At 40.2% G+C, this 22,849-nt stretch overlaps 1 protein-coding gene across 4 annotated transcripts in view; it reads right to left on the reverse strand.

Annotated features, from left to right (window-relative positions):
- LOC139452731 (serine/threonine-protein kinase 10-like) overlaps positions 1-22,849 on the reverse strand; it is a 130,646-nt gene that overhangs the window by 103,069 nt on the left and 4,728 nt on the right. For all 4 annotated transcript variants that reach the window (XM_071234311.1, XM_071234310.1, XM_071234309.1 and 1 more), the window contains exon 2: positions 3,398-3,562. In XM_071234311.1, the coding sequence (XP_071090412.1) occupies positions 3,398-3,562 (165 nt within the window). The remainder of the gene's footprint in view (positions 1-3,397; positions 3,563-22,849) is intronic.

Raw genomic sequence — 22,849 nt, forward strand, 5'->3', positions numbered from 1 at the left:
GATGTGATCAATGAACACTTCAACCTCATGTTGATTATGAGGGAGGGAGGGAGAGTAATGTTTTACAAAAAATCAAGTGTCTTAGGGGATTTATATTTTACCAATGTGGAAAGAATCACTGATTGAAATTGGCACACCGAGACTTTGCAGTTTAAGAGAGATGTTAATACTGTTTGTTTGTTGTTTCCTTGACAGGGCTGTCTCAATGCAATACGATAAAAATCCAACAATTTCTGCACTGATAAGCAACTAGGCCAAAATAGAGACATCAAGGGGAACATAATCTGTAAGACCTACCTTCAAATATATAATCATAAAGTTCGCAAAAACGTAACTTCTATCCAGTACTGGTGACGTGCGTCTAAGCCAGCTGATGTCTCAGATTATACCCTTACAGTTCTCATTATAAGTGTCATAAGCGATGTCATAACTAACGATGTCACAGTGCGGGGGAAAAAACAACAAATTTGGGGGAACTTGTAAATTACCAATAAAATTAGCTATTAAATACACCAAATTAAAATGTTCCTGCACACTACAACCAGGCCAACCAGACAAAGTATGAATACACAATGCCTTTTTAGAAAGTGGCCAAATGTTACATTTGGGATAACACTGGAAGCCTCGGTGGCTGAGTGGGTTAGATCACTGACTTTGTGTGCTGGCGGTAAGGTGCCTCACTCCGAAAGTGTATGTTTGAATCCAAACAAAAGTAATAGAATTTGTACTTTACCAAGAAAGTGTTGTCCCAAATATAACATTTGTTACAGACTAAGTAGTCATTGATATCATGAACAATCTGCAACTGTTGGGGTACAATGCCATGCAATGAACCAAGTTACTGAGCTTAACCACACGAACCACTGATTCAGTTACTTTGCATGACAAGCATCGGCTGCGCTGGACCTATTCTCAACTGGAGTCAGAGCTCTTAGTCACACACAACACAGCAATTTTTATTAGTATTAATGGTAAAAAGAACAAACATCATGTTGGACATTTCGCCCACTGTCTGCAGATGTTTAAGTAATAATATCAATCAATACATCAATTCTTATTGATAGCTCTTAACATTTCCTTATTGGAGACTATAACAGTGAATGTTCTTATGCTATTATCACAAGTGCGGTTCACATGAGCCTTATGTGTAATGCTGTGTGTCGACTGCGTATTGATCACTAATGGTGAGTACTGTTTCCTCATGTTTATTGGCTAACTGCATGACAACATCTCCTTGTATTAGTTGAAGAGAACAGCTTTTCTCGAATCTCTTGCTGGGCAACATCTAATCCTGCATATCTGACTAGTGTTTGTTTTGTTATTAACACCGCACTCAGCAATATTCCACCTATACGTTGCCAGCCTGTTAATAATCCGAGTCTAGACCACACAATCCAGTGATAGATATTGTGAGCAACAATCAACACCATCGTGGTGCAAGAACATGCTCTCAACCAAGTCACTGTGTCTGACTACCCAATCCATTCTGTTGCCTCTTATGACCAGCATTTACTGTCTGATTGTTTGTTGTTTAATGCCGCACTCAGCAATATTCCAGCTATATGACGGCGGTCTGTAAATAATCAAGTCTGGACCAGACAATGCAGTGATTGACATCATGAGCATCGATCCACACAATTGGGATCGATGACGTCTATCAACCAAGTCAGCGAGTCTTGACCACCCGATCCCATTAGTCGTCTCTCACAGTTACTGAGGTTGCTGGGGAACTAATCTAACCTGTAGAGTCTGACAAGAAGTACACTAACATTTCAGTTATATCATGGCATATCTGCAAGTGATGCAAGTCTCAGACATTTCCCACTTCGGAAATCACGCAAGAATGGTATGGTGCTGATCAACCAAGGACTCCAACCCACAATCATAGGATGCTGGCATGGCTGGGACTAGTGTCCCAGCACACCCATGGAGTTTCATGGTCGGAATATAGGTCCAACCTATGCTTGGTGTAAGGTGCAACTGAATGTATCAGGTGTTTGCGTGCATGTCATCATATATCAGCTGCATAGATAGATACTCATGATGTCAATCACTGGACTCTCTGGGACCCGTTCCACAAAGCGATCCTAGCGCTACGATAGTAGTAAGTCAGTGTTAAAGAATGGGAGTTACGATCGACTTAGCGCTAAGATCACTTCGTGGAACGGGGCCCTGGTCCGGACTCAGTTATTTACAGACCACTGTCAAATGACTGGAATATTGCTGAGTTCAGCATTTAACAAAAAAAAACAAAAAAAACAAAAAAAATGTCCCAGCAACGATCACTTGAAACTACTGTGTATGGATGGGGCTCTGAGAGGAAAAGATTAAGTGCATATTTCTTTCTTTGGGAAACAAATAGTTATCATCTGGTAAGAGCTGTCAAAAGATTATTTTCCATCAGCATTTATCTATTTAAGCCAGATGATGACAATATCAGATAAGCATGATGAGCTGTGTCAGTGTATACATATTTCTTTGGGAACCAACTAGCTATCATTGTTATATACAGCTGTAACCAAATCGATTTTCAACAGGGATAACTATCACAGTTATATACTGCAACAAAGCGACTAAAGAGTCGCCTTTGTGATAGGTTATTATGATAATGATGTATAGTCCTTTTATTCATAACTAGCATTGTTATCATTTTCTGCAGAAGTAGAGGTGTACAATACAGTACACAACCATATCAGTTTATTGAGCTAAGGTTTCAGGCAATACATATATTGTGATGTAAATATTTCTACTCCAAGTAACTATTTCATCATTAGTCTGTTTGTTTGTTTGTTGTTTAACGTCGCACTCAGCAATATTCAAGCTATATGACGGCGGTCTGTAGAATAATCGAGTCTGGACCAGACCATCCAGTGATTGACATCATGAGCATCGATCCATGCAATTGGGATTGATGACATGTATCAACCAAGTCAGCGAGCCTGACCATCAGATCCCGTTAGTCGCCTTTTACGACGAGCATAGTCGCCTTTTACGGCAAGCATAGGTTGCTGAAGACCTATTCTACCCCGGAATCTTCACGGGTGTTTCATCATTAGTGATAGCTGCCATTATGTTTACCAGTGTGACAGAATCTGCCGGGAAAGGGTTTCAGGTTTGTCTTTGCACTGATACTTCTGTATTCTGTATTCATATGAAATAATAAATATGTTTCACATTTGAATTTTCCAACAAATATATCTCATTGCAAAAGCCACAATATTGTTTCATAATGATAATGTGAAAGAATAAATTTTCCAAAAAAGATGTCAGTCTTGTTGACAAGATGCCACTCTTGGAAAAGGAGCAGTGTCTCATTAAAATACTGCCATCTCTTCAAATAGGACATTATCTATCACCATTACACTTATTTACTGAAGTAATAAATGATTTTACTTACAGACAAGTTTCCATCAAAGAAGTAGGCCTCATGTAATCCGACGACATTCCTGTGTTTGCACTCAGAGAGAATGTTGATTTCCACGGAGAAGTCCTCGAGATCATCGTCTCCCTTGATCTCCACCTGCTTCAGAGCAGCCAACATCTTGTCCTCCCTGTGTTCGGCCTGGATAGACAACATGTTCATTAGTGCCATGAATAGATACTCAAAACATGAGGTGGGGTAGCCCCTCGGTTAAAGCAGGTGTTTGTCACACCAGGACCAGGGTTTAATTCCCAACATGAGGATGAATATGGGAAGTCAATTTCTGGTGTCCCTTGCCATGATATTGTTGGAATATTGCTAAAAACAGTAAAACATGCTCACTCAGTCCCCATAGGGGTTGGAATAGTTGAGTTCAACAAAGTTTTGGCTATCAACAGTGTTTTTGATCTGAAACTGACCACTGCTATCATATTATATATTGTCGTTGAATATTGTACTACCACTCTATTGTGTACTGTCATTATAATTGCTGTGCAGTAATTTATATTGATGTGAATCTAGTTAATTTTGTAACACGATTGTTACTTGTATACCATTTGTTGGTTGTTTGTTGGTTTCACACAAAATTCTGTTACTTACAGATTTCTGAGATGAGATTAAACATATTGTTTTAATTTGGGAATCGACACATAACACCTTAACAATAAATGGATCTGAAAATTCTGAAATCAAGGGGGGCACAGGTGGCCCAGTCATCTATGTGCGGCACCACAATCTGCTATGCAGAGTTGTGTCCCTTGGGCACACAAGAAACCTGTGATTGTGGGTTTGAATCCGAGTTTGCCCCGATTATGTTCCTAGGTTTGTCAGGACCCCAGTGCTTGTGACTTGCATCACTTCCGAGCTAAATACCTGCCACAGCAAACCGACACACTGTGATATAACTGGAATATTGTTCACATTGGTGTTAAAACCAACTCAATCGCTCACTCACTGAAGTCCAGAATTAACATGATCAATAAATATAACCCACAAGTTGAAAACAAGTTTAAAAGTTGACAGATGAAAGTATCAATGTACATGCATATTTCAGAGACTTCGAAATTACATCCTGTTTTGCTACATAGCCATCAGTCAATATACCAGAATCTAATGTCAATATATTTGGTTTTGTCCATTATGTTTGGCAAATAGAGATCAAATAGCAGGTGTGTGCGTTCCTGATATAGCCCTAAAAGCATATTTATTGTTTGCAGAATGAAGTACAATATCTACTGCACGTTACTGATAAAGCCCCTTCCTGGTTGTATATAGTCAAATTTCACTGGGAGATTCTTGCAATGGTATGTGTAAACTTCTTCCCATACAACAGCCTATGATTTTAACCACAAGTCTGAAGCCCAAGTGAAATTATGAATGGTCTACTTTTGTTTGTTTGTTATTTAATGTCACACTCAGCAATATTCCAGCAATATGATGGCAGTCTGTAAGTAATCAAGTCTGGACCAGACAATATAGTGACTGACTGACATCATCAGCAATTATCTATGCAAATGGTGAGTGAGTGAGTGAGTGAGTGAGTTGGGTTTAACGCCGTTTTTAACAGTATTCCAGTTATATCGCGGCGTGTCAGCTTAATGTGGGAGGAAAGCCCGAAGTGATGCAGGTCTTAGACGTTTACCACTTCGGTGAAACCCACGAGCACGGGTATGGTGCTGACAAACCTAGAAACAGAATCGGGGCAAACCGGGATTCGAACCCACAATCATAGGTTTCTGGCGTGCCCAAGGGATGCAACTCTGCACAGCGAATCGCGGCGCCTTAGGCGACTGGGCCACCCGTGCCCCCCTATGCAATTGGCATATGATAACAGGCATTAACCAAGACAGCACGCCTGACCACCCAATCAGTCTTCGAAATATTTATAAAACTCATCGAGACAGTCGGGCAGTTGACCCATAAGTGTTGCCATCCCTCTTTAAAGTTACCTGCTTGCATTCAGGCATTATTAACATTGAAAAATCTAAGAGACAAATCATGTCTTGATTCAGTTGAAATAATGCAAACATTTACTTGAGAATCTACAAGAATGAATACATAAGTAGTCTCAAATTTATCTATCAGATAGTCGGGTAGATGGGGAAAAATTTCATGCAGCCCGACAGAAAAGTTACCATCCACGGGCAGGCGTGCAAGCAGTTATTTAGGACACTGCACCCAATCCTGTTACTCTAACAACAAGCGTAGTCGCCTCTTACAAGAAGCAGGGGTTGCTGAAGACCAATCCTAACTTAGATCTTCATGGTTGTATGGTCTAGTACGCTACGCATGATAGTCCACATATCAATGAAAAATCTACTGCACATATATCAACTTCCGGCTAGTGAACTAAGACTGCTACGATAACCTACATGATTTATTATTTGATTTGTGGATTTCCCCAGAAAACCTTAACATGCTCATTGAGTACCTGACAATCACCACACCAAATGCAGGGTTTCAGGGCCATTTCCTGGACATTGACTGATTGTTATACAAACTATATTTCCGATATTTTCAACCTTTTTTGTGTAAAATCAAATATGTTACCTACAGGTCATGAATGTATTGGACTAGATACAAGATTGTGTACAGTAGGACGATTAAAGATGTACAAACACAGTGAAGTATCCATTTAATCTTACAAATTTGGCCTAACCTAATGACAGACAGACTGACATCTCATGCACAGGGAACACGACATCTTGAATCGGGACCCTCTGTAAAGTACTATATATTTACAGTGCTGTTGATAGTGAGGTGAAATGGGGTTTAACATCACATTCAAGATTATTTCACTTTAATAGCGATGTGTATGGGTGTGCAGTTGTGCGTTCGAGTGTGTATGTACTAGTCAGGACCTGCTGGTTTTATAGTGCTAGATCACTGCGATTCCATGCTGCAGTTTAATGTGCAACCCTACTCAGACACAGCATACTGACTTAAGCTGACCAGTCCTTGATTCCACACACACACACACGTATAACGTAGAGCAAACTAGGGAAGGAAAAGAATGACATCTCTATGGAGTGAATCCACGTTGGCACACACGTGCACACACACATACACCCTACACACACCCTACACACACACACACACACACACACACACACACACACACACACACACACACACACACACACACACACACACACACACAGGGCATCGAACCACCGACCGTCTGTTCTCCAGGCAGACACTATCCACTAGACCACTGAGGCAGTCGTACCGCTCAAGAAAGTTTTTACTGTGTGTTGGGTGACAGACATTCAGAACCAAACTTTAACAACATATATTTGTCAATAACTTAATCATATAAGATTACAGTACATACTGGCTATGTGGGGGATTGGCGGTTACTGACTGCGATGGATCCCATCTGGGATTCCACCAGTACATACTGGCTATGTGGGGAGATTGGTGGTTACTGACTGCGATGGATCCCATCTGGGAATCCACCAGTACATACTGTCTATGTGGGAGATTGGCGGTTACTGACTGCGATAGATCCCATTTGGGATTCCACCAGTACATACCGGCTACGTGGGAGATTGGTGGTTACTGACTGCGGTAGATCCCATCTGGGTATTCCACCAGTACATACTGGCTATGAGGGGGATTGACGGTTACTGACTGCGATAGATCCCATCTGGGATTCCACCAGTACATACTGGCTACATGGGAGATTTGCGGTTACTGACTGCGATAGATCCCATCTGGGATTCCACCAGTACATACCGGCTATGTGGGAGATTGGCGGTTACTGACTGCGATAGATCCCATCTGGGATTCCACCAGTACATACCGTCTATGTGGGGGATTGGTGGTTACTGACTGCGATAGATCCCATCTGGGATTCCACCAGTACATACTAGCTACGTGGGAGATTGGCGGTTACTGACTGCGATAGATCCCATTTGGGATTCCACCAGTACATACTAGCTACGTGGGAGATTGGCGGTTACTGACTGAGATAGATCCCATCTGGGACTCCACCTGTACATACTGGCTACGTGGGAGATTGGCGGTTACTGACTGCGATAGATCCCATCTAGGATTCCACCAGTACATACCGTCTATGTGGGGGATTGGCGGTTACAGACTGCGATAGATCCGATCTGGGATTCCACCAGTACATACTAGCTATGTGGGAGATTGGCGGTTACTGACTGCGATAGATCCCATCTGGGATTCCACCTGTACATACCGGCTATGTGGGGGATTGGCGGTTACTGACTGCGATAGATCCCATCTGGGATTCCACCAGTACATACTGGCTACATGGGAGATTGGCAGTTACTGACTGCGATAGATCCAATCTGGGATTCCACCAGTACATACCGTCTATGTGGGGGATTGGTGGTTACTGACTGCGAGAGATCCCATCTGGGATTCCACCAGTACATACTGGCTATGAGGGGGATTGGCGGTTACTGACTGTGATAGATCCCATCTGGGATTCCACCAGTACATACTGGCTATGAGGGGGATTGACGGTTACTGATTGCGATGGATCCCATCTGGGATTCCACCAGTACATACTGGCTATGTGGGAGATTGACGGTTACTGACTGCGATAGATCCCATCTGGGATTCCACCAGTACATACTGGCTATGTGGGGGATTGGCGGTTACTGACTGCGATAGATCCCATCTGGGATTCCACCTGTACATACCGGCTATGTGGGGGATTGACGGTTACTGATTGCGATGGATCCCATCTGGGATTCCACCAGTACATACTGGCTACATGGGAGATTTGCGGTTACTGACTGCGATAGATCCCATCTGGGATTCCACCAGTACATACCGTCTATGTGGGGGATTGGTGGTTACTGACTGCGAGAGATCCAATCTGGGATTCCACCAGTACATACTGGCTATGTGGGAGATTGGCGGTTACTGACTGCGATAGATCTCATCTGGGATTCCACCAGTACATACCGGCTATGTGGGGGATTGGCGGTTACTGACTGCGATAGATCCCATCTGGGATTCCACCAGTACATACCAGCTATGTGGGAGATTGGCGGTTACTGACTGCGATAGATCCCATCTGGGATTCCACCAGTACATACCGGCTATGTGGGGGATTGGCAGTTACTGACTGCGATAGATCTGCGATAGATCCCATCTGGGATTCCACCAGTACATACTGGCTATGAGGGGGATTGACGGTTACTGATTGCGATGGATCCCATCTGGGATTCCACCAGTACATACTGGCTATGTGGGAGATTGACGGTTACTGACTGCGATAGATCCCATCTGGGATTCCACCAGTACATACTAGCTATGTGGGAGATTGACGGTTACTGATTGCGATGGATCCCATCTGGGATTCCACCAGTACATACTGGCTATGTGGGAGATTGGCGGTTACTGCCTGCGAGAGGTCCCATCTGGGATTCCACCAGTACATACTGGCTATGTGGGGGATTGGCGGTTACTGACTGCGATAGATCCCATCTGGGATTCCACCAGTACATACTGGCTATGTGGGGGATTGACGGTTGCTGATTGCGATGGATCCCATCTGGGATTCCACCAGTACATACTGGCTATGTGGGGGATTGGCGGTTACTGACTGCGATAGATCCCATCTGGGATTCCACCAGTACATACCGGCTATGTGGGAGATTGGCGGTTACTGACTGCGATAGATCCCATCTGGGATTCCACCAGTACATACCGTCTATGTGGGGGATTGGTGGTTACTGACTGCGATAGATCCCATCTGGGATTCCACCAGTACATACTGGCTATGTGGGGGATTGGCGGTTACTGACTGCGATAGATCTCATCTGGGATTCCACCAGTACATACTGGCTATGTGGGAGATTGGCGGTTACTGACTGCGAGAGATCCCATCTGGGATTCCACCAGTACATACTGGCTATGTGGGGGATGAGCGGTTACTGACTGCGATAGATCCCATCTGGGATTCCACCAGTACATACTGGCTATGTGGGGGATTGACGGTTGCTGATTGCGATGGATCCCATCTGGGATTCCACCAGTACATACTGGCTATGTGGGAGATTGGCGGTTACTGACTGCGATGGATCCCATCTGGGATTCCACCAGTACATACTGGCTATGTGGGAGATTGGCGGTTACTGACTGCGATAGATCCCATCTGGGATTCCACCAGTACATACTGGCTATGTGGGGGATTGGTGGTTACACTCTGCCTTATTTGTCGGTAATCATACCCGAATTGTGTGAGTCATTGTTCATGCTATCAACCACTAGCTTAACAAAACTCTCCTACTCTAACAGTCTTATGGGCCCACACACAAAATTGTTGATCAGATCACTCAGATCACTTTCTCGAATGAGGCCAAGGGGGCTAGTAGAATTTCAATTTCATTTAGTGGTGTCCTTATATGTTATCATTGTTTGGGTCTCAGGCTAGTGTCATTCTGATGCCTGTAATATGCCCAACTGTGGTGCAGGACAACATTCACTCACCCACCTCCCTGGCTGGTCGTGTGAGATGGGCCAAAAATATCCCCACTCAGTGTCGTGAAAACAGCATCAGTTCTATGGTAATTCCTGCTGGTGCTAGAAACAGCATTACCATCAGAGGTCTTATCACCCTGTTAGTCAAAGACATTAACATGTCAACTAACGGCAGTGACATAGAATTTAATGACTTGGCCACCTTATTCAACAGTGTGGTCTGGATCAGTATATCTTCACAGAGCAGCTGATGGGATCAACACGAACTACTCTCAAGAATCCAATATCAATGATTCAACACCTGGTACGCTGCACATTTCTCATGACGGGAATGCACTGATGTACTTCACTAACGGACTCCACTGCAATCTGCTGTCTCAATCACACATCGTGTACCTTTATATGTGATATGTAACTTATAAAGGCCAACCTCAGTATTTTTTTCCATACTTAGTCCTTGCAAACTTTATTTCACTAGTCCTCAGGGTTTGAAGCTATGTTTACATTTTGTGTACATTTACATTTTTATTTCCCTCCATTTGTGAACTGGTTCAGAATGATAACCCTCAAATGCTACTAGTCAATGGACTTTTACGTGTCCTCAGCACAATATTGTAGTCTCAGCCTAGCGGACTAGCAATGAATTTGGAAGGTTGACGGTGTGTTGGGGAGAGTTGGTGAGTGAATGTTATTACAGCCGCAGTCTGCAATAAATTTTCAGCTTATCACAGCAACCAGTAAGTAACTCAGTCTGGGCAAAGCAGGCCAGTGGTTGAAAACAGGAGCAATGGTAATATTGCTGTGTAATTTCATTCATTGAAGTCGCTTTAGAAACTGCGTATGAATACAATTGTTCAGTGAACCATCCAATTGACCATATAGTGCAAAATGAATATACATTGGGAATGTTAGTCAATAGTTTATTGAGCGAGAAGGCATCACATTGATATAAGGGGCTTGAAAGTAGTTTTTGCTAGGTGACCTCATTTGCATATTCATTGGATGAGAAAAAGTTTATCTGATTGGTTTATTGCATCGACAACACTATCCATTATATGATAAATTTATACATAGAATCTGAACTTCCTCCAAGCTTTTATTTATTTTCAAAGTCGTTAAATGATGATATTAGTGTGGTATTTCCTGCGGATACATGTCTGGTCTCATTAGTGTGATGCCTGATTTGTTCTGTGGTGCCACACCCACTGCAATGTCTGGCATCTGATTGATTCATTGACACACTTCTGTAATTAGGTCACAGTCATGTCATGTAGAAATGGTTCATGTTCTATAGTTCTTATTAATACTCTACACAGTCAAAGTAAGGCCATGTTTTCTTTCATGGTATGATGTCCTTGTACATATCAATTACAAAAAGTAAAACGTGTGTACTACAAGCATAAAGTTGATCTTGTCTCTTCTAACCTACAATTGTATGCTGAAACTGTGCATGTACGAATATGTATACATCATGAAACACGTGTGTAACCTACCACTGGCCCATGCTGACCACTGAAAGTTTGAGTGAGTGAGTGAGTGAGTGAGTGAGTGAGTGAGTGAGTGAGTGAGTGAGTGAGTGAGTGAATTAGTTGCATTTACTATTCCTTTGAACAGTGAGTGAGTGAGTATGGTTTTACGCCGCTTTTACGCCTTAAATGACTGGGCCACCTGTGCCCCCTTATGTCATTAAATGCAGTCGGATGTCCAACATAGTGACAAAATGAAACAAATTAAATTTCAGACATATTTCAACCAAATCCAACTACATGTATTTTTTAATCGGGAAAAGTAGCAGAGGTTTACAACCACAGGTGTAGAAATCAATATGTCTACCGTCTGCAATAAATTGCTCTATTTATATCTCCAATGTTGCCTACACTTGTAAAAGGCCTTAGCGACACCCCAGTTAGATGCTTTTGTTTGGTATCTTATATTTGGTACGTTTAGATAATGGTAACAATTAAACCAGTTATCTGTCTAGACTCCACTCTGACTTGACAGCCGATAGACAAATTCGATACCATGTTTGTAAACACTGACAGTAGTACCTTCCTGACCTTTTCTCGTTGCACATTCATCCGTAAATTACCCCAAAGGATATTCTTATCCGTTGGCTTTATCCTTTCAGGAAACCGAACCTTTTATATCATAAAATGAAGAAACTTAATTGTCATTTGTCAGATCATGCAGATACAACACACACAGCTGGATGCAATGCACACTTTAGGTCATCATTCTAAAAGAATTGTGATACCTTAATCCCGACCCACTCTCCCAACAACAACCTCCAACAATCTTGGAGATATTTGAGATAACATACTGATAATACAATTGTGAAGCAAACAGGTCTCAAGTAATAACCCTAATGGCTCTTCAGGAAGTCAAAAGAATGTACATAAAACTCCAGTTTTAAAAACGTTGCTGTCGCAGGTAACTACATCATCACCAGCAGGGAGAGGCGTAGCTGTCTCGTAGAACGACCATGTGACACATCAACACACCACCTCACAGGACTGGCTTTTTTTCTACAAACTGTCGCATTATCAATCATGGCAGGTATTTATGGAAGGCACAAGCTCTACTTCAGTATGTGATAGAGTACAGTGTTTATTGGTACAACTTTGCACAGATTGGATTGAGCTGGTCCACAGATAGAAATTGTTATATTTTCAGGTTTGCCTCGGTACTGGTAATATTTTCAAGCCCCTTTGGAATTTAGGTGTGCCAACAAGAATATGTTTGATAAATCCTTGAAATCTCATTTCACAAGCAAGCTTGATAATTTCGCATTTTAAATTAGAAAGTTTGTCCCTCGGTTTACATTGTCATTCATGATCCCCTTTACAATTCTGGGGGGCATGGGTGGCCCAGTCGTCTAAGGCACCCCAATTCGCTGTGCAGAGATGTGTCCCTTGGGCACGACAGAAACATTGATTGTGGGATCGAATCCCGGTTTGCTCCGAATATGTTTCTAGGTTTGTCAGCACCATACCCATGCTCGTGGGTTTCACCGAAGTGGTAAACGTCTAAGACCTGCATCACTTCGGGCTTTCCTCCAACATTAAGCTGACACGCCGTCATATAACTGGAATACTTTTAAAAACGGCGTTAAACCAAACTCACTCACTCACTTTACAATTTTGAATCCCCAGAATAAAATGGTTTGCATTTTGAGTATTCATGTGTTTTGTCCACTTTCTTTGTGTAGAAGCACATTTACTTTCGTTAAAATAGAATAGGAGCGTGACTTTCAGGCTCCCTGAAATTATTTCAACTACCGTATTCGACGTAATAAGTGCCCTGCTCTAATAAGCGCCCACGGCGATATTTGCTAAGATATTGGCTCGTGAACAATCCCAAATAGCACCCTTTCCGATTGATCAATGTACACAATACTTATTTATTCGCGTATAATACACGCTCGTAATTATGGGCAATTAAATTCTGGAAAAATATATCTCTCGTATATAAACATTTCAGGCTGTCAGCATAAGCCACAAAATTTATCTTTCAACTCTGTTTTTTCCCGACAAAATAATATTCTAATAAGAGCCCCCTATTTCTAATTTTGAGAGCGCCCTGGGCGCTTATTACGCTGAATACGGTATGCCATGCCTATAGTTAAACCTTGTACTAAATACTAGTAATTGTGAACCCTGTGGTCATATTTATAATCAAACATCCAGCATGTTCAGACATCAAACAAGTTTCCTCAGGAAATAGAGACTAATTATTTTAGAAAGCTATAAGTATATTATGATGACAATTAATCCCTTGATATTTTGTATAGGAATTATAATAAATCAGGAAATAGAAACGAGATCAACCTGTCTTGGTTGTATGTGTTGATACTCAAAATGTACATGCAATTCTTTTTGATTTGTATTCAGAACTGCAGTTATATAACCAAATTGGTAATACATGTAGATGCAACAGCGTTAGAAACTAACAATTTCAGTCACCTAGACCTACTATATTAATAACATTTAGCAAAACCCTCAAAAACGGCAACTTATATATATTTGTGATAACATACTGATAATACAATTGTGAAGCAAACAGGTCTCAAGTAATAACCCTAATGGCTCTTCAGGAAGTCTAAAGTATGTACATAAATCTCCAGTTTCAAAAACGTTGCTGTAGCAGGTAACTACATCATCACCAGCAGGGAGAGGCGTAGCTGTCTCGTAGAAAGACCATGTGACACATTAACACACCACCTCACAGGACTGGCTTTTTTTCTACAAACTGTTGCATTATCAATCATGGCAGGTATTTATGGAAGGCACAAGCTCTACTTCAGTATGTGATAGAGTACAGTGTTTCTTGGTACAACTTTGCACAGATTGGATTGAGCTGGTCCAGGGATAGAAATTGTTATATTTTCAGGTTTGCCTCGGTACTCGTAATATTTTCAAGTTTGCCCCTTTGGCAAAATTTATCTTTCAACTCTGTTTTTCCCCGACAAAATAATATTCTAATAAAAGCCCCCATTTCTAATTTTGAGAGCGCCCTGGGCGCTTATTACGCTGAATACGGTATGCCATGCCTATAGTTAAACCTTGTACTAAATACTAGTAATTTTGAACCCTGTGGTCATATTTATAATCAAACATCCAGCATGTTCAGACATCAAACAAGTTTCCTCAGGAAATAGAGACTAATTATTTTAGAAACTTTCAAGCCATAAAGTATATTATGATAACAATTAATCCCTTGATATTTTGTATAGGAATTATAATAAATCAGGAAATAGAAACGAGATCAACCTGTCTTGGTTGTATGTGTTGATACTCAAAATGTACATGCAATTCTTTTTGATTTGTATTCAGAACTGCAGTTATATAACCAAATTGGTAATACATGTAGATGCAACAGCGTTAGAAACTAACAATTTCAGTCACCTAGACCTAATATAATGATAACATTTAGCAAAACCCTAAAAAACGGCAACTTTTTACTGGTCCTTTAATGATACCTTAACCATTGGGCAGTTTGGAAGGGACCATCAAATGTAAGTTTTGTGGTAATGAATTAAAAATTTAGTATCAATATTCACCAATTTATATCAATATCGATATTGCAATATAAAATGACATCCTTGATAAAAATCTACATGTTTTTTCCTTAGACATCAAAAGATTTATAAAATACAGTCAAACACTACCTTGTTGAAGGGACCTATGTAAATACCGTATTTGACGTAATAAGTGCCAAGGGCGCTCTCAAAATTAGAAATAGGGGGCTCTTAATAGAATATTATTTTGAGTTGAAAGATCGTAAATTTCATGGTTTATGCTGACAGCCTAAAATGTTTATATACGACAGATATATTTTTTCCAGGATTTAATTGCCCATAATTAAGGGTGCATATAACATACGAGTGCGTATTATACACAAATGAATATGTCTTGTGTACATTAATCAATTGGAAGAGGTGCTAATTGAGATTGTTCACTAGCCAATATATTAGCAAATATCGCTGTGGGCGCTTTTTAGAGCAGGGCGCTTAATACGTCGAATACGGTACTTCGACTTATCCGAGGTTCAACACACCTGAGAATGTTGAATAAAGAAGGATTAGCAGGGACCAGGATTTCACTTTGAGACATTTTTTTTATTTTGACATCAGTTCAGGTTAGAGTTTACAAGTGCAAAGGGCTACGGATACTAAATGGCCCAAATGTTCCAGCAAATGTTCCAGCAAATCCACCATTCTTCATAACATCTGACAAGAGATGACATTAGATGGGGAGAGTAGGTCTAATCATGTCAGATCAAGCCTTAGGTGGTATTGTGAGCATGGCTAGAGTGACCCATAGCTCCCAACCCATGTCCTCCAGCTACCAGACCACCACAACATTCCTTGTCCCGAGGCAGAGCTGGTATAACACATTGTCTCTACCGTATTCAACCTGCCTTGGAGGAGCTCACGGTTGTATCGCACATTGTCCTTGATTATTGCTGACCAGTGACAAATGCTCCTGGGACGTCAGATAAACCAGCCAACCACTAAGATCCGACATGGTGGAGTGTCCAGTCTGCTCCGTCAAACTGACTCTACTGGCTAGTGTTTGTCTTCTTGCTCCAACACACGTCCTTGTTGACTGTGTTGACATGGAGTCAATTAGGACAAAACATTGTCACATTTCCAGCCAGCATTCACTGCCTGCTGATACACATGGCTTTTGTGCAGCTCATGATATTCAAGAAATTTCTCAATAAGTTTCAGTCCCAATAGAGACCAAGTAATGTCTACTGTGAACTTGTGAACCAGGGATTGACACAGCCGCAAGTTTCTGATTAGAGGCAAGTGTAAAGTTGAAAGGGCTTCTCTCACTACGTTAAAAACTGGCTAAGAAGAAATTAGATGGTTATCTGATGAATGGGCATAAATATACATATCCTACCGAATTAGGTATCTAAGGAATTAATTTAAATTCATGCTACTCTTCAAACATGATCTGTTACAGGGTCATTTCCCTAATGGTGAAAGTGGGTGTCCATACAGGAATGTCAGGTAGTCCTTCCTGAATTTGATGGGTCGCGAAAGATATATTCCTGAAATTAAGCCAAGAGAATTGGTGGTATTGTTGTACCTTGCGCCTCCACTGTAAGGACTAACAGAATTTAATTTCCAACACTGCAGAAACAGACCACACACTGCCAAAAAGAAGAAGATTAAACTGGCTGTCAAGAAAATAAATAACCAACAGGCCCATTAAACCAGTTGTCATATGTCCAAAATACAAGTTAAGAAACCCTGTGAAGATCTGGGTAAGAACTGTCATGTCCTAAAAGGTGACTAACAGGATCAGTGGTCAGAGACGCTGGCTTGTTTGATGCACATCAATATCCTATTTGCAATCAGTGGAATGTCTGGTGCTGACTCAATTGTTTACAGACTGCTGTCATATGGCCTGAATATTGCTGAGTGTGATATACACAAACAAACAAACAAACATGTTCAGAAACATGTTCATGGTTTATATTTTCTCATCATATGGAGAACAAATAGGTCAGAACTACAGCATGCCTCTCCCCAGAGAATTTAGCCATATATTGTTTCAGGTCTGTTACACTCAAGTCTAACTAGCTGTCAAGAGCATAGATTCTGAGATGTCGGCAGTACAAATGATGCGGCCTGGGACTGCCCATCAAAACAGAATGGACAGACACCTATAAGTGATCATTTCACACCAAAATACGAACGATAGCTTAGTGACCATGGCAACAGACAGACAACAGAATGGTGGTCCCTAGCATTGTTAATTCATTATTTTGTTAGAAACAAGTGGCATTGGACACTTTCATGATTTTCCAAACTTCTGACAGGACATTCTACTACATCAGTACATAGCATTACCAAATTTGAAACAGATCTTTAGGACATTTTGGATGGCAATCCATTTTTGTCCCGAAACAACCTGTTTATACAGTCAAGACTCCACTTGTTGGAAACATTCAAAATTAATTACCATTGAACTTTTGTGAAGACGATAATGTTTTCCACTCACAAATCAATCTGTCTAGAATCCTGGATCTGGTAGGATTCCCTACATTTCTTCTCCAAATTCAACATCAAAGTACATGTATCAGTGCTCTGCAGAATTGGAAATTAACTTAGAAGCTTTATTAGCCCTGTGGGATTGTAGCCAGATATATTTACTAGCTCTCATCATCATGAACTAGCAACTAATTCATCTTTTTTTATTAGAGGAAAGTGGTAAAGTGTTTTCAGATCATGGTTGAGGAGTCAACCAATCACTCTACTCAATGTGTGTCGCTGTCTGGGAATTTCAACTGAAATCTCACGAAATAATGGATCAGAATTAGCATACAAAAATTGTCACTGAACCTCAGAAATTCGTATTTAACCTTATTTCACTACTCCTCAGGGTGTGTACCACTCTTGTTTGAACAAGGCTAAAATGTTTACTGGTATATTTACATTTTCTGTCAGTTTTATTCAGTTCCAATTTGTAGCAAAACTAAAGCATTGAGAACTGGTTCAGAATCATAGACCTCAAATGCAAGTTGTCATGGGCTCACAGACTAGCTTGAATTTCGATTGCTGGTTACATAGTTTCTCTGTAAGACTGAATTAGACAAGGCTGGGCCTCTCTGTGTCTTTACACCCTATAACTCGTCAGGGTGGTGGTTATTTGACTCTACTCTACAATACTCCAGCCTTATCATGACAGCCTGTAAAATTGAATGATATAAGTAGAAGTTTGTCAGTACCACAGGCAAATAATCATTCTGTTAGTTACATGAAGAATGGTTGTGTTTATTCACTTGACTTCATTTTCAAAGAGGCCACCCATCTTCAAAAAAGACCCAACCCTTTGTCAAGGTGGGCAAAAAGGGCTTATCATTTTGGAACTAGAATGAACACTAATAGAATGAGCAGCGTTAGAAATTGGCACTAGTCCTACAGTCCTTGCCAAATTGTAAAGGTATCATGAGGACTAGTAGAAATTAGCCACTCTTAAGGGGTGTACTATATGTTATCATTCAAAGGACTACTGGACTGAAATTGTTATTTTTTAATGCTGATGAGTCTCACAGCCCCTGAACCATATTATTTCCTATCATCCAGCCCTTACCGTAATGCAATAGCTCTAAATGAAGGAAGTCTAGATTTTCCTCAGGTTTCAGCTGAATCAACCATCTCACTAGGTCTCATTTTCAGTTTAAATGGGGTTGTTTGTTTGTATCCCGATTATATATTTTCAGAGACTAAGTGTTAGTCTAGGGATCTATTATGCCCTAGAAGTTCCACAGGTAGACTACCATGAAGTACAGGGGGACCTATTCTGAGCCAGAATCCCCACAAGGCTGACCAACCTTAGAAGGCTGCCAGCCTCAGTGGAGATGTACACCAGTCACACATCTCACTGCAGCCACATTCATTGCATTTCAACCAATTTGTCACCCATTAACATATGTTTACAAACAGAAAAACATCAGTGCACAATGGGGAGGAAAGTATTTACATCACAGGGCTGCTCGCAGCTCGAGTCAATGTATTGTCCATCACTGTGATAGATTGGCCCTCCGTGACTCAGCAATGCAAGGACAGAATAGCTAAATATCTTGCTGCCTGGTTTAATAAGGGAGTGATTATATTTCCGTTGAACATACTGAAACAAAATCCAAATTCCACAAAATGAATCCATTGACTCATTCAACATTTTTCATGTTTATTCAATCCTAACTTAACCATGTTAATCCTCAGACAAATTAACTGCATCAGATTTTCCTTTATCAATGTTTTAACAGGGAATACTAAATAATGAAACACACTTAAATCAATATGATCAAAGACGATCTGTTTCAGTGAAATACGAGTCTGTAGCTGGTATTTCCTACTATATACTACTATAAAGAAGTTAAGGAACCACCTGATGCCTTAATTTCATACTACTATAGCTAATCTGTCACGCCAGGCAGTTGAACTATAGTAGTATGAAAGAATATGTCCTTTACGTCTTTTGAGTAGTATATTTTCGGGTGGAATATTTTCTACCTGCCACAACCATTTCATATTCAAGCCCTGTGCTGACTACACCTGTGGGTAATATAGGTCGCCAGCAAGTTATGCTTGTTGTAAGAGGTGACTACATAGATTGGGATCAAGCTCGATGTCTTGGTTGATTGCATGTTATGCCATCTTATCCTAATTCCATGGATTGATGCTCATGAGGTCAACATGGTCAATGACTGGATTGTCTGGTCCAGACTTTACAAACATCTGTCTAGACTACCATTTAGTGTTAAGTCTATGAAAAAGTTATCTTATTTAAGAAAATATATTTACATGTTAAAAAATATAAAATAAAACATAAAATCCAAATGGACAATGGTTAAATTCAGGAGCCGAGGCAATATAGACTTGCTACATCATTCTCGACTTGAGTTGGATTAAATTTTCAATATATTGTCTAAGGTCTGGGAGACAGACTAACCACTGTCATATTACTGGAATATTGCATAGTGTGGGTTTAAACAACAAACAAAAATTTAACGAATAAATAAACTTTATCAGTGTTGATGTGCTTTTCTCTATAAAACTAAATTCCTACAACACCTAACAAAACACTTATCAAAATGATACACGATCTGGAATGTTAAAATAGCATGCAGTCTACAGGTCTAGGTTTCTGATAAGGATTACTTGATTTCCTAATTTCCAACACGGTAAAGGGAAACTTACAATTGATAGTTTTAACAATGCCCATTATTCATTCTTTCTGAGTAAAATTTTGTGAAGATATTTGAGATTAATGGCTTTTCTAAAATATGACATCTTCTTATAAGAACACCTACAAGGAGTCATTATGATGAAGCTGACAGGATTACAACAGATGGACGAGCAACATCAATAGATGTTTACCAAATACATCCACTATACCTGAAGGACAGATTAAGTTACAGTCTGTCTTCTCTGTTCAATGCAGTAAAACATATCTACAGATCTCATCTCAGGCTACAACAAATTTACAATTGGTTCACCAAATTCATTTCACTAAGTGAGGATATGGTTGACAAAATCTTTCAGTTTGGTTGAAATTACAACATGTCTCTCTGAGAGAGTATAGTCTTATGCGCTGTCAGCAATATACAAGATAACGCTTTCACCTCTAGACTAATTGTTTGGATGATGGAATTATTATAATATTTTCTCTTTGCAGATGCATCTCATCAACTGAACAAAAATTATTCTCTAGTATTTACCACAGGGTACATATACTTTCATGGGTATGTCATATATTTGACATGCAGGGTTAGACAGAGCCTCTGTTAGTCCAAGACTAGCAAAAATCTAGTTGGACGAGTTCTCTCTACAAATGTGCTTATTTTATACTAACCACAAGTCCAATATACACTGTGTACTAGTTGTTGTACTAGCTGTATATGCCCAAAGGTGTCTACTGATAGGCCTAAACGTGTTTACTGCAAATTATCACCACAAAATTTGTTTTCCCATCTCACTGCAACCATTATACTTTCTAGAAACCAGATTATATTATTTGCCTTACATGTCAGCTATAACATACATTTACCACTATGCTCGTTCATCATTAAAGGAAGATCACATTCTGGTGATATTTCAAACTAGAGATATGTATCCTGTGTTGATATCAAGGGTGCCTTCATAACCTGCATGCTACATATTAAACATTGTAGACAACTATCGCTGCACTGTATGACAAACAAAAAAAGCACCATTAAGTCTACAAGCTTGATCATGTCTCATGGCAGATCACTTTTCGTAGATTCTACTGTGACATAGAGCATTATTGGCTGAGTTTGAAATTACAAGATCAAACCAAGTTTTTCCAGCCTCGGGCTTTGGACTAGTGACCATTGTGACTGAAGTCACAGGCTGGTTGCATAATGTAGCTGGTGTAGATCAGGCAACTGTAGACTGAGATTAATGGATCGTCAGTCATGGGAACTCAATTTGGGGGTCTGGGGCATGAAAATGAGGGTGCCAGGGCCCCGGTGATGTCTATAGGCTTGTGACCATGGTGACCTATGAAACACTTGTTATCCAAGAGCTTAAAAGATGCTAAAGGAATTATACTAATTATCGATGGGGATTTCCTTGTTCAAATGATACTTAGCGATTGAATGGAAAGAAATGGGTCACGGACAGTCAACATTTTGACTTATCAGTACATTTATTAGAATAGAAATAGCAGTTAAGTTGAACATGCATGCTGCAATTGATGCAGTTCAATGATCTAAACAGCCATAGTTTGTGTAACATATTATATGCATCCATTCTCCAACTCAATGCATACAGGACATAAGATTTTGTGTCAGGTAAACCCTGCTTCATAACCCTGCTGGTGTACATAATATTGTTTAGTTGTACATATTTATTGTGGAGTATATTTTGCTTGTTGAATCTTGCTGTTGCATATTCAAAAGTAGCATATCCTCTTCAGCTGTTGTTGTTTGTTGTTTAACGCTTCACTCAGCAATATTCCAGCTAAATGACGTTCGTCTGAAAATAGTTACATCTGGACCAGACAATCCAGTGATCACATTTCCAAGTAGGGATCCTTGCGGAAGCACACTTGCTATTAGTGTAACCTTCATGGTGTATATTCTCTAGTTGTAACATGAATATTTACAAGTAGGGATCCTTGCTGAAGCACACTTGCTGAAGCACACTTGCTATTAGTGTAACCTTCATGGTGTATATTCCCTAGTTGTAACATGAATATTTTCAAGTAGGGATCCTTGCTGAAGCACACTTGCTGAAGCACACTTGCTATTAGTGTAACCTTCATGGTGTATATTCCCTAGTTGTAACATGAATATTTTCAAGTAGGGATCCTTGCTGAAGCACACTTGCTGAAGCACACTTGCTATTAGTGTAACCTTCATGGTGTATATTCCCTAGTTGTAACATGAATATTTACAAGTAGGGATCCTTGCCGAGATAGTTATATTTCCTTACTGATTTATATTTCTTATTGCTGGTGAATATTCATTAGTTGTATCCAACTGTGTGATCAGATATGTATCATTCTGCCTTGCTCACGATCCAATATGTATCAGATGCTTTCATCTCTGGTGCAGAGGCCATCTTATTTATAGACAGAAGGGCCAAATTTCTGGCACACTGACGATTTACAGTTGGACGTGTCAAGTATGGTGCAATGGATGAATATATTACCATTTTCACTACTAACTTACACTGTTACTTGGTGTGTAGTTTGGTGTAACAGTTAATAAAGCAAAAATTTAAGATAAGAATCAATAGTTTATATTTAGTGCATGACTGTAATCGATACTTGTATCAGGAAGTAAAAAAATTGTGATCCACTGATGCATCAGTGTATTCCTTGCTGGTGTATATTCCCTACTGATGGTGTATATTCCCTACTGATGGTGTATATTCCCTACTGATGGTGTATATTCCCTACTGATTGTGTATATTCC

This window comes from Haliotis cracherodii, unplaced genomic scaffold (assembly GCF_022045235.1).
Source record: "Haliotis cracherodii isolate W230 unplaced genomic scaffold, xgHalCrac1.p SCAF_9, whole genome shotgun sequence".
NCBI lineage: Eukaryota > Metazoa > Mollusca > Gastropoda > Lepetellida > Haliotidae > Haliotis > Haliotis cracherodii.